A 12286-nucleotide genomic window follows, 5' to 3' on the forward strand; every position below is an offset into this window, starting at 1 on the left:
AATAATATCACCTTACAGGATTATTGTAAGGTTTAATAAAATAATGCTTACAAATTCCATGTGGGCCTCAATATGTAAGAGTTCAATAAATGTTAGCTACTATTGATATTATTAATATTCTTATTAAGTGACCAGTAACATTTTAGCCAGTCTAAATACATGACAGGCCACTTTTATTATAAAGTGTGATAATTAATTCTCCATTCCCATTCTTTCCCCATTTCAACACTGATCAATTCTTATGAAATTCCTCTCTGATATCTGTGATGTTGGCAGCTTTTCTCTCAAATGGTTGGATGCCTTGAATGGCTTTCAGACTCAATTTAAGGACCAGTTTGCTAGAGTGTTGCTAAGAGAAAATGCGTCTAATTTGCCAAAACCAAATTATCTCCTAATACACAAGGGGGAATGTTTAAGCAGTAAACAGCTGATAAAAATATAAACACTTTTATTATCTGTATTCCATGTGGACATAAACTTAATTATTAAACTTACATTCACATGTCCAGACAAAGCACATGCAATTAGCACAATTAAAAAAAAATCATAACATCTTCAAATTACCTAAATGACTTATTCAACCAAGGAATGATACAAGTCTTTCCGACTAATTTAACCCAACAAGTCTACCCATCATGGGGTCTTTGGATGGCTTTTTAAAAAATACATATCAAGTCTCATTAGGAACACCAGTCATATTTTGAACTAAACGCTAATATTATAAGACAGCTTATAATTCAATCTCTTTTACGTGCCAGTCACAGCAAATCTTTCATTTTCAATATAATGCTATTCTCTGTTGAGTCCTAAGGCAAAATCTTGTCATTGAACACATATGTGTGGTTGGATGTGTTGCAAATGCAATCAATTAATTGACACATTACAACTAAAATGGCTCTGCTTGCTCCATCCCCGATTTTCCAGAACTGCTCTTGTCAATATCTTTATGTTGGAGATTTACAAGGTAAAGGTATTTGTTAGGCCAGAAGTGGCAATATATGGCCTTTACATGAAGGCTTCTTTTATCCTAGTACCTGGACATAGAATGCATCTAATCCCTGAAAGGCAAGTTCTCCCAGTTTCTCTTGCTCAGTGGTCTTGCTGTCAGAGTTCTCTCTCTTGCCGCCCTTTGTGCAGACAGAAGGTCTCTCTTTCCCTGTGGAGTGTCTCATAACTGGGGCTCTGATACTGGCAAATCTGGGGCAAGGCAGTCATAGCAAGATGCCACCCCCTTTATGTACCAAAATACATTGCCCTGAGATCCTGGAAGGAAAAAAGCCAAGTTTAGCATCACCACCAGGGAGTAGCTATCCAAATATTTACTGACCCAAGTCATCTTTAGAGATGTCAGCTTTAGTTGTGGTTGTTATTCAGGTGTCATGCGTGGAGGGCTGCAATCCAGACACAAGATTGGGAAGCAGAGGGCCCCACACCAGCTGCTTCTTCCTCAAAGAAGCCCTGCCTCCCTTTGTCCTTTTATATTAATGGACTTTCTCTAATGATCTTCAAGATGGTTCTCATTCCAGCTGATCTTTAGGAGACACTGGCAGGGGTGGGGGACACTCCTTTCAAATCACCTTTCTACAGACAGTTTTCCAATCTCATTCAAGGCCACATCCTGTCTGTAGCTCAGAGAATTACTGCTCCTGATAAATTGCTCTGAGTTCCAAGGCTACTGCTGTCATACTGTATTCTCAGACCATTTTCCAGGTCCCCTCAATACACACTTAGACTCTCTCTTCCTCTCTGTCTCTCTCTCACACCCATTAGACTCCATTCCCATCCCAATAAGTTTTTTGAAAAAATACACTGGAGAGAGAGAGATAGCATGACACCTGAAGCATAAAGTAGGGGCTCAAAAAATAAATAAATAAAATTGCTTTGAATTAAAAAGCTTTGGAACCTGAAGTGAGGGATAGAGGTAGAAATGATACCCCAACACCTTTGCAGGTTCTTCCAGAGCACATGCCAATGGCAGAGTCATGCCTGAGGGGTGGCAGTGAGGAGTAAACACATTTTCAACCGCTCACAACTGGTTCCTTGACTGGAGGGAGTAAATAGTGAGTCCCCATCTCTGGATAAATATAAGCTGATGTTGTCAACCACCTGATGGGGACACTGTAGGAAAAATTAAACCTCAAATGGGTAGTCGAATTAGCAAGTTTCAGGGTCCCTTCCAACCCTGGGGTTTTATGAGACTCCTTGAGGAAGCAAAAAGGGAGAGGCAGAAAGAAAAGGAGAACAGAGACGAGAGAGGGGGAAGAAACAAAAGAATAAAATTCGAAAGGAGACAGGAAGGAAAGCCAGCAGCTGGAGACCATTCCATACATGTGCCAAACATTTAGACAAAAACTGCTGAGTTCCTGAGAGGGCTGGTATCTCAATAGCCAGTCAGCAGAGTGTCACGGCACCAGAGTCCTGCATCTCCAGCACCCACCCATTCCCAGCCTGTGGACAGACTTCAGGCCTGGCTTTGCCCAGGGAGCAGGAGGCCTAGCTGAGCAGTGTGTATTCATTAGGAAGCTTAGCCTGGGACAAAGAAGGGACAGAACTCTCAGAAATTTTACGCATTCCCCTGGGGCACTCAGGATCCTTAGGGGTCTCCAGGAGGGTCCTCAGGCCATAGAACAGGGGAGACAAGCCCTTCTCCCCAGTCCTCCTCTCCCATGATGAGAGGGTTGTTTGGGACCAACACTGATAATACTCACCTGCCCAGCCAGGCCTGTGCCTAAATGCAACCATGTGGGTAGATTCCTGAACCAATCATACAAATTGGGCCAGTCCCTGTCCCCAGCTCAAATCAGCATTTGTAGGCAGAACAAAGCAGCCCTCTCCCTGAAGATCAGATGCCTGAGCTCTGTCCTTGATGGTGGTATGGGCTGCAGTGGCAGGGCTTGGGCTGTGGCTCTCAGAGGGGAATTTTTCTAGGAGACAGCTTTGCTGATCTGGGAAGAGAAACTGGCCCTGGGAGGTGTCCCAGCCACTGTCTCTGCCAGGAGATAGGCTAGGAGAGGATGCTGTGTGTCTGGACCTGGGCTTGATGCTAGGCTGATCTGGTCCAATTTGAAAGTGAAAAGAAGGGAGAGCAGGGATGGTCTCTTCACCTGCCTCCCTCATTTGTATTCCTTTCCTCTTCCACCTCCCTCCCTGGCCATTCTCTATCCCCTGGGGGGCGGATTTCAGCTGCAACAGGACCAGCTCAACCCCAGTACTGTAGGTTGGACAGAAGATCCACTTTTGATCCTTCTGCCACTTCTGTTCCCCACCCAAGAAGCCCCATTTCTAGGACTTTTAAATCAGCTGCCAATCCTGATTGTACGTGTGCACCCACCTCAGCCCATGCCAATAGTCTCACACCCCCTGCCAGGTGGCCATGCATCATTCACTGAGCATCACCTCCCAACACACACACACAGCTCCTGGGCTAAATGTGCCAGCTTGTTTTGTGGAATCAGCCCTTCCAGGTTTCCCCCTTTGCTGCTTTCCATCATTTGCCTGCTCTGTAGTTTGTTACTTGTGATGTCTTTTGTCCAAGCCACAGCAGTCTTGCCTCTATGAATCCTCAGAGAACCAGGGCTGGTGCTGAGACACAGAAACTGGGTAGTCCTCACACACACACAGCCGCACCCCACCATAGTGACAGTGTCAACCCAAGGAGGATTGTGCATGCACACAATACACTCATGCACACACTACCCCAGAGCTACCCCCAGTTCAGTCTGCAGTGAGTCACCCCTCCCTCCAGGCAAGCCCTCCCCACTCACTTCCAGCCTCTCTCATCCCTCTTGGTTTCTCCCTTACATTCTGGAGTTGGAGGCACCAAGAGCAAGCATCAGGTGTAAACACCTGGCAAAATTACAGAACAGCCAAACAAAAAATCACACAAAGGATCCCAGAGGGAGGATGGGCTCCTTCCTTCTGCGGTTTCCTCCTGCATCCCTCAGGCTTCCTCCTCCGTCCCCCGACAAAGAGTCACCAAGCCCAGTTCAAATCGATTGTTTTATTGACTGTTTACATACAGACGCCTTTAGAAAAGGGTGCGGGCTGGCTCCAGGAGGCGATTCCACCCCCCCGGGGCCCACACTTGTGCTGCGCTTCACTGACGGGGTTAGCCCCCATACCCAAACCCCCCACCCCAACCCCGACGCTTTTTTGCAGGAACGAAAACAAGACTCGCCCGCCCGAGTCGCCGCGCTGCCTTCCCTCTCCCCATCCCTCCCGCCCGCCCGCCCGCCTCCCTTCATTACACTTGACACACTTTTACAGGACACAGACTTTTCTCCTACAGAGCACGCTTGTCTAGGACTACAGCCGGGCAAATACTATTCTCGAGGAAAGAGGGGCAGGGCGGGGAGGCGCGGGGACCGAAGGGCTTATCTCTACCCGGATCCCGCCGCATGGTCACGCGCAGGCTTTGTGCGTCCTAGGGCGCTAGCCCCACCGGAGAGGCAGCGTCCAGGAGACCAGAGTTGGCTTCCTGCGTCCCCCGCGTTTCTCCAGCTGAGGCCTGGGCCCCATGCAGCAGTGGAAGCGGAGCTGTCGAGTGCACCAATCTCCAAAAACCCCAACTCACCCACAATGAAATTGGCCCGGGACCAAGCCCTTACTCTCCGCAGGAAAAGAGAGCGCGGTTCTGCGGCGTTTTAAATTAGGAGAGAGGGCAAGGGAAGACGGATTCCCCCCATTCCCAGGCAGACAGACAGACACACACCCCCACCCAATTTCCCCAGAGGCTAGGGAGTGTTAGCACCAGACCCGGACTGTCGCTGTCTTTGAAAACAACGAAAATAAGAAAATCAGAGCGCGGAGCTGGAAGGCGCCGCAGGCACCCGTAGAGGCTCCAGCTGGGCAGAAACGGAGAGGAGGTGGGGGAACAGAAGCGGTTGGTTCCCAGTCAGAAGGGGGCTTTGAAACTAAAAACTAGGGAGTTGCCATCGAATCCTGACTTCTGGTTTGTACATCCCGAGAAGGGTGAAGTAGGGGTTGAGGCGGGACCCCATAGCGCTCCAAGCTAGGGACATCTGCCGGGGGTCCCGGGCATACCCCCAAGCTACGGCGTTACCAGCAAATGTTTCCAACGTCTACTCCCATTTCCTCTGGCTCCTGAGCCCACGGGGAGAAGGGCCGCGGAGCCGATTTGGCAGATAATTGTGGGAATGGAGAGGCCTGGATTTCGCCTCACGGTCAGCGGTCTCACACAAGGAAGGAGGAGCAGGGATCTGTGCTTGCCATGAAAGGGAATTCAGCCCACAAGGACAATGACCATCGTGGGCGGGACTGGTAAAATCGTCCCATTCCCCACTGTAAGTCGCCGGTAGTCAAGGTTAGAGGGTGGTAAGGGGGTGAAGTGAAGGTAGGGGGTGCAAAAATCCTGCCAGTCCTAGACTTCTGCCTCCAGGCACCCAAGGTACTGTGGGAATGAGTATGGGCGGCCTGGCGGGCGGGGGGTTCAGCCTGCTGTCTGCCTATAGTTGCCGTTAATCTCCTGGGCGATATTGACCGCTTCGGCACCCAGGGGCAGGCGGTCACTGTACTCGGAGCCCGCCTCGAACTCGTCTTGGTTGGCCTTGGACTGGGACTCCACCAGCGAGCAGGCCGCCAGGCTCTCCTCCCTCTGCAGGTCCCCACCGGGGTCCCCCTGTTCCACGTCTTCGTCAAGGCCTTCCCCGGGGGCCTCCTCTGGCTCCTCGCCGCCCGCCTCGCCGCCTGCCGGGTAGCTTTTCTCGGACTCGAGGTAAGAGGCACGCGGGTCGAAGTCGGCGGCGATGCGCTTCTCCATGGGATCCGCGGCCTGCGGCCTCAGGATAAGACGGTAGGGCTTGCCCGGGTGTTTGGCCAGCAGATGGCAGCAGGCGGCGCCCAGCAGGGGCACGGTGGCCAGCACCAGGAGGAACACGCTCACCGCCACGATAACCAGCAATGAGGGCAACTCCTTCTTGGTGGCGAACACCACTTGCACGTGGCAGGCCTCGCCCGCCAGTGCCAGGCACACAGAGTAGTTGGTGCCGGGCCGCAGGCCGCGGAACCAATACGCGTTGACGCCCTCCTCGACACGCGACCACTGCACTGCTGCACCGCCCCCAGCCGGGCACAGATAGAGCAGGCGCAGTGGCCGCTGCCCGGGCCGCCCCGCTCCCGCAGCCCCGCCGGGCCCAGGACCCCAGCGCGCCGCCAGCGGAGTCAGCTGCACCCGCGCCTCGCGCTCAGCCACGTCCAGCGCGATGACGCCCAGCTCAAAGACGTGCGGCTTAAGCTCGGCGCTCTGGTTGAACGCGTGGTTGGACACGTACCGCGAGGGATCCCCGTGACCACAGTGCTGCTCTTTCACCCGGTCAGCTGAGACCTGGTCTTCCGCCTCTTCTCCCTCATCTGCCTCTTCCTCCTCCGGCCCCGCCTCTGTCTCCCCGAGGAAGCTAACCTGTCCCGGGCCTAGGCCTTTGATTTTGCCCTCGGGCTTGGAAGGTAGGACACTGTTGCCCCGGCTTTTGGCTGTGGACTTACGTTCAGAGGTTGGGGCCTGTCCATCAGGGTCTCCCCCTGCGCCAGAGGCATGCTTTGGAGGCCCGGCAGCTGCCACTGCCACCCGTACTGACGTAGAGTTGGCACCCAGCTCGTTGTGGGCACGGCATGTGTAGACGCCTGCCTCCTTGGCACTCAGGAGGGGCACCAACAAGGAGCCATTTGTGAGGGCCAGGAAGCGCGGGGTGGCTGGGGGCGCGGGCCAAGCGGGTGCTGGAGTTGGAGTTGGGGCCTCTGTCTGCGTTGGCCCGTCCCCATCTCCTTCCTCCTCCCCGTCTTCTGCCCCGTCCCCGTCGTCCTCCCCACTCAAGACTGGCGGCACTAAGACTACAGTGCCCCCCGGGATCTGAAGTTGCCATTGCAGGCGGGGCGTGGGGTGTCCTTCCGCGACGCAGTGTAGTGTGAGCGCCAGACCAGAGCGCAGGGGGCTGCCGGGCGCCTCAGGCGGCGGCTCAACACTCAGATGCACGCTGGGTGGTGCGCAGGACAGGGCGGGCAGGCGGCTCACCGGCACCCCCTGCAGCGCGGGAGGCGAGGAGCACTGGATGGAGTCGGGCTCCGGTAAAGAGACCCGGGTGCTTGCGGCCCAGGTCTGCAACCACACAAGGCTGCAACCGCAGTGGAAGGGGTTATGATAGAGCTGCAGATGTGAGAGCGCGCTTAGTGCATCGAAGGTGCCAGGAGCCAAAGTACGAAGCCGGTTGTTGTTGATGCGCAGGGAGCGCAGGTCGGGCAGTGCACCGAGTGCGTCCCGGGGCAACGAGCCCAAGCGGTTGTGGTTCATCTTGAGCAGCTGTAGCGCGCTAAGGTTACGCAGATCGCTCCATGGGAAGCTGGATATGAGGTTGTGGCTCAGGTCGAGGTTCTTGAGTTGGCTTAGCACCGCCAGCGAGCCCGGCTCCACAGTGCGCACCTCATTGTGCGCCAGCCACAGCGATGTGACCTGAGTGACGTTTGCGAAGGCCCCGCGCCGCAGCACGGTGATCTTGTTCGCCGACAGACTCAGCGTAGTCACATTGGCCGGCAGTCCTTCTGGCACCTCACGCAGCTCCTTGTAGGCACAGTCGGCGAACTGATGCGCGTACTTGTCCACGCAGGCGCATGGCTCTGGGCACGCTCCGACCACTTCTAGCAGCGCCAAGGCCAGCCACAGGGCCCTCAGGAGCACCATCGCGGACCCTGCACGTGGAAAGCGGGGTGGGGGGGGGAGGAAGAAGGTGACACATGGAGCCCCAGCTTCCCTCCCCTATCAAATGCTGTCTCCAGTAAACCCGTCTAGGGCAGGTCCTGGGCTCCGGTAACTTTCTCCTTCGTGCCCAGGAGCCTCTCTTATGCAGGAGCTGGAGCTCAATAAAAGCCTCAGGATTCAATGCTTGTTCCCCGTCGTCAGGGCCCCCGTTCCTTTTCCTGTACCTTCGTGTTTTTTCTCTAGTCATCCTGGGACTGGCCCTTCCACAGGCTGGGCCACTAGCCCTCTGTCCTGGGCTTTGCCCTGACCCCTGTTTCTAAACCTTCGTTAAACTCAGTGGAAAGGGATACACAGAAAGGGTGTTTTTGTACATGACCGCCTATCCTTCCTTGAACTCTTTGTCTCACGCACAGCACTCGCACACCCGCCCATACAGGCACACAACAATACAAACACACGCCCAGGCACCGCCATCAAACTGCCAACTTCAGCAGGTGCTTAGAGGTTCACAACACATTTTGTAGAATGTACAAACACAAAGACATCCAGACACTAACACAGTATATCCTGGAGACCTCATTGTTCTCTCAACTGAAGAGGGCGTTTGTACAGTGTTCTCCACCAAGGGGCAAAGCACTTTCCTGTTCATTGTGAAAACTGACAGACATCAGGACACAAGTCCTCTCATGGACCAACCCACACATAGGGACACAGGTGAGCACTTGCACACAGCCCTGAAACAAATCCCAGCAGATCAACAAATGCTGAGAACTTGCTGCAGATGGCAGGAGGCTTCGGACTGGGGAAACAGTCCCTGTCAGGCCCCTCTCTGGCTGCAATTGAAGCTGCCTGCCCTGGGCTGCAACTCCCGGGTTGGGGGGGTGGGGGGGGAAGACCACTAGGGCTGCTAGATCAACCTTCCGTCTGAGGAAGGAGGTCCTTCTCCAAGCAGGGAGCAGGGAGAGGGGGAGAAATGGTGGGAGGTCACTAAAGATTCTCCCTCCCCCCCCATCTTCACCTTCCTAGACAGCTCCCATAGGAGTATGGGGGGGGGGTCCCCAGCTGATGGTTCAAGGGGGCTGCCACTAGCTAATCAAGAAAAGGTTCAAGACTGTTCTTTCTTTTTTCCAGCCCACCATGCCTGAGCCCCCCCACCCCATGAAAGCTTCTTATCCCCAGCCACACGAACTTACACACAGATTCTTCGCTCCCACCCAGGGCTCCTGGCAGGTTCAGCAGAGCTCCTCCCATACCCTTGTCTTTGGAACGCAAGTTACCCACTCCCTCTAGCTCCAGAGGGAGGGCCCCACCTCTCCTCTCTGCGGTCTAACCTAAAGATCACCAGCAGGGTCGCGCGTCTGGGGGTGGGGGACCTGCCCCACCTAGGTCAAGGTTGTGGGAGGGTCTCCGCGGCTTACCGGCTGCTCGCCGCCGACTCTCCTCTCGCTGCCCTCGGGGTGCAACTCCTTTTCCAGACTTAATGTCGGGGAGCCAGGACGACAGCCCAAAGGCGCTTCCCACATCTGTTGCTGCAACTGTGGGGAAGACGGGGGAGGGGCGGAGAAGAAAACAGGTAAGTTCGTGGACTCCCCTGGCCCTGAGGTCCCACTTCAGCTTTTTCTTTCCCGTCTATTCCCCCCACCGCTCAGGGGCTGCAGATTGAAGAGTCCTTGCGCGCCCCCGGCTTGGCAGGGACGCGCACAGCCTCTCCCACCTCCCCTGTCATCTACATTTGTTAAAGCCAAAGAGACTCCGTCTCTTGGCCGAGAGACACTGGTCACAAAGGGGCGCCCCCACACCCACCGTCCTCCACTGGGCTCCTTTCAGTTCACCACACTCCATAACTTATTCCTCCGCCTCCACATTTACACATCTGCAGACATTGTCACTATCCCTAATCACACAGTATCCCCCCTCCAGACAGTCAAACACGTTGGCACAGACACAGATCCTTACACCCTCCAGACAGTCGCTCTTCACATGTTAGAATTACCCATCATAATGTAATAATCACGTCAATGTGTTGAGCTCTCGCTACATTCACACGCATTTTCCAAGGCACACCTTCACCCAGGACATTTACCATTACCCCCCACCCTCGCCTCCGCCCCTGCTCTTTTGCACATTCATGCGCACTCACCCTCACGCGCGGGTCCCGCCAGGGCCCGTGAGCTTTGCTGCTAATAGAATGCGAGCCGCTTTTACGCCCCGCAACATGTGAGACAAACCATCTTTGAGGAATTTGGGGGAAGAAAAGGCGCACAACTGAAGTGGGGGAGGCGTGTCTTTGCCTTAAAACTCTTTTTGCAAAGGCAGGCAGTGGCACAGACAGACCTCGACCGGACTGGCTGAGCGGCTTGCAGCCCGGCTCGCTCGGACCTTTCCTTCCCCCACCTTCGCTGCTAGCCGCCTCCTCCCTGAAGCCACGTTCAACACGATGCATAATTGATAGTGTTAGCAGAGCGCCTCACCCTCCCTGCTATTTTTTGCCTGGATCCGGGCAGCTACGAGCCCTGCTCTCCCCCGCCCCCACGCTACGCCCAGCCCGTCCAGCCCAAAGCGGAGAACGCATCGCCCAGGAGGGCGCGCAGGGAAGCAATGCTCCCCTCTCCAGCCACCATCGCCCCTTTCCATCCTCTTCGGCTCGACTCCGTACCTCTTGCCTTTTGTGACTACACCGACACTTGAAACCCACCGCCCAACCCGCCTGCCTGTGCGCACCGCAGGGTGGGGCGAAGCGCGTGGGTAACAGCCTCTGCTCCCAGGAAGCTGGCCCGAGCGCACCCAAGCTCCTCGCCCTCGGGTCCTGCCGGCTGGAGGCGGATGGGGCTCTGAGGCTGCAGCAGACGTTGGCACTGAAAGGAGTAGTTACAAAACGTCTGTTCCTTTTGAGCATTGTGGGCTGGAGACTTAAGGTTTGAGCATCTCTCTCCCTCCTCCACCCTCACCAATGCCTTCACAGCCTAACAAAAAACACACCTTCAACTCCACACACTCTCCCCCCAAGCCTCCAGCGTCCGATACCATCCTACTGTCTCACATACACCCTCACACAACAAGCCGGCCTCAGCACACCAGAATATTTGCTGTTCCCGACTCTCTCCCTGTCTTTGGCCAAACCCTGAAATTTATTTTGGCAACAAGCAAGTGGAGGCACGGGAATATCACAGCATTTTGTGTAAGACTCGACTTCAGTCCCCCACCGGCCGCCCACCGCAGTGTCCAGGGCAGCCCTGGAGACAGAGTTGCTGACCAGAATCGGGAAAGGGGTGAAGGCTCTGGGAGCCACAAAGAGCCCCTGCCTTCCTGGCTTTCTCTATAGACACCCAGCACTCCGGGCGCCCGTGGCCCCCCAGTCCTCACTCAGGCTGAAGTGGTCTCCGGAGGTGGGTCCATGGGGTTTGGGGCCTTGGAGATCAGTCTTCTGATTTGAGTGTTGAGCATTTTAATGAGCTGGGGAGGTGGACAAGAGAGCCGGGTGATGGGTGCTGCATCTAAAGAGACCACCGACCAAGGCTTCAGAGGAGCCTTTGTAAATTAAATATGAATAGCGTGCACACTCCCCATTCTTCCCTCTCTCTTAGTCCTGTGGTCGCTACTGGCTGGGACCAGCGCATCTCACTCAACCCAGAATTCAGAACCCAGAACTTCATTCCACCTGCTGGGCCCTGTAGTCCTCACAGACAACCCCACCCCCACCCCCGGGAAGGGCACCCAGGGGGAGAAGGTATCTTTGAGAGGGGAGGAGGAGTAAAGGGACCTTGACCCTGCAGTGGCGGAGGCAGTCAGAGCAGGTCTGGGGATGAGTCTGAGCAGTTTGGGCTTAACTGGGCCAGGGAATGGCGTGGCTGGCTGGCCTGGCACAGCCTCTTTGTTTGCGGAGCAAGGAGGGGGTCCTGAGGGCGTGGTTGGTGTCTTGGGAATCCTGAGAGGGCAGCTCCTGGAGCTTTGTCTGAGGAAGAGGGATCTGAGGAGGCTGGGGCCCAGCAGCAGGGCTGCAGAGTCCTGGTTGGGGTGTCTTGGAGACTTTCCCTGGAGGAGGGAGGGGCGCCCGGCATAAAGGCAAGGACCAAGGTCCAGGTGTGGAGGCCTGCGAGACTTGTGGAACCTCCACCCAGTTTTCACCTCTTTTTTGGTTCTTTTCATCTTCAGCTAGAGGCAGACGGGGATGCAGGCAGGGGATAACATGGAGCAGTTGAAGGACCGAAAGACAGACTGGGGAAGGGAAGGAAAAATGAGCTCGCCCACTCTCGGCAGAGAGCTTCCCTGGACTGCAGACACCTGCCCCACCCACATCCCCGGAATCTCTGCAGCCCAGCGGCCAAGAAAGCCCCTCATCCTTGCTCTTTTGTCAGAGATACAGAAGCCAGGGGAATTCTCAGGGAGACAGGGCTCCAGGCTCCCTGAGGGTGCAGTGGCCACCCAGGTGAGGGTGCCAACTCCGGCAGACCCTCAGGGCTCCCATCCACTCTCCAGCAAGCGCTTTTGTTTCCCAACCCTGCCCTGGGGGAAAGATGGCCTTACCCTCGCCTTGGACCCTGAAGAGCTCAGTGCACGCCCTGGCTGGGCTGCAGCCCA

The 12286-nt window shown here is 55.3% G+C and overlaps 1 protein-coding gene across 3 annotated transcripts; it reads right to left on the bottom strand.

Moving 5' to 3' along the window:
* Nucleotides 1-4226: 4226 nt before the first annotated feature.
* On the bottom strand, nt 4227-12286 carry ISLR2 (immunoglobulin superfamily containing leucine rich repeat 2). 3 transcript variants are annotated; one of them, XM_047796773.1, is made up of 3 exons: nt 12233-12286; nt 9127-9243; nt 4227-7698 (listed from the first exon to the last, which is right to left on the bottom strand). In XM_047796773.1, the coding sequence occupies exon 3, from the start codon at nt 7688-7690 to the stop codon at nt 5450-5452; it is 2241 nt and encodes a 746-aa protein (XP_047652729.1). In that variant the 5' UTR covers nt 7691-7698; nt 9127-9243; nt 12233-12286; the 3' UTR covers nt 4227-5449. The 3 variants fall into 3 exon arrangements, with proteins under 3 accessions (XP_047652729.1, XP_047652728.1, XP_047652730.1); XM_047796772.1 differs by lacking the exon at nt 12233-12286 and adding an exon at nt 10430-10614; XM_047796774.1 differs by lacking the exon at nt 12233-12286 and adding an exon at nt 9702-9724.

Source organism: Phacochoerus africanus, chromosome 9 (assembly GCF_016906955.1).
Source record: "Phacochoerus africanus isolate WHEZ1 chromosome 9, ROS_Pafr_v1, whole genome shotgun sequence".
NCBI lineage: Eukaryota > Metazoa > Chordata > Mammalia > Artiodactyla > Suidae > Phacochoerus > Phacochoerus africanus.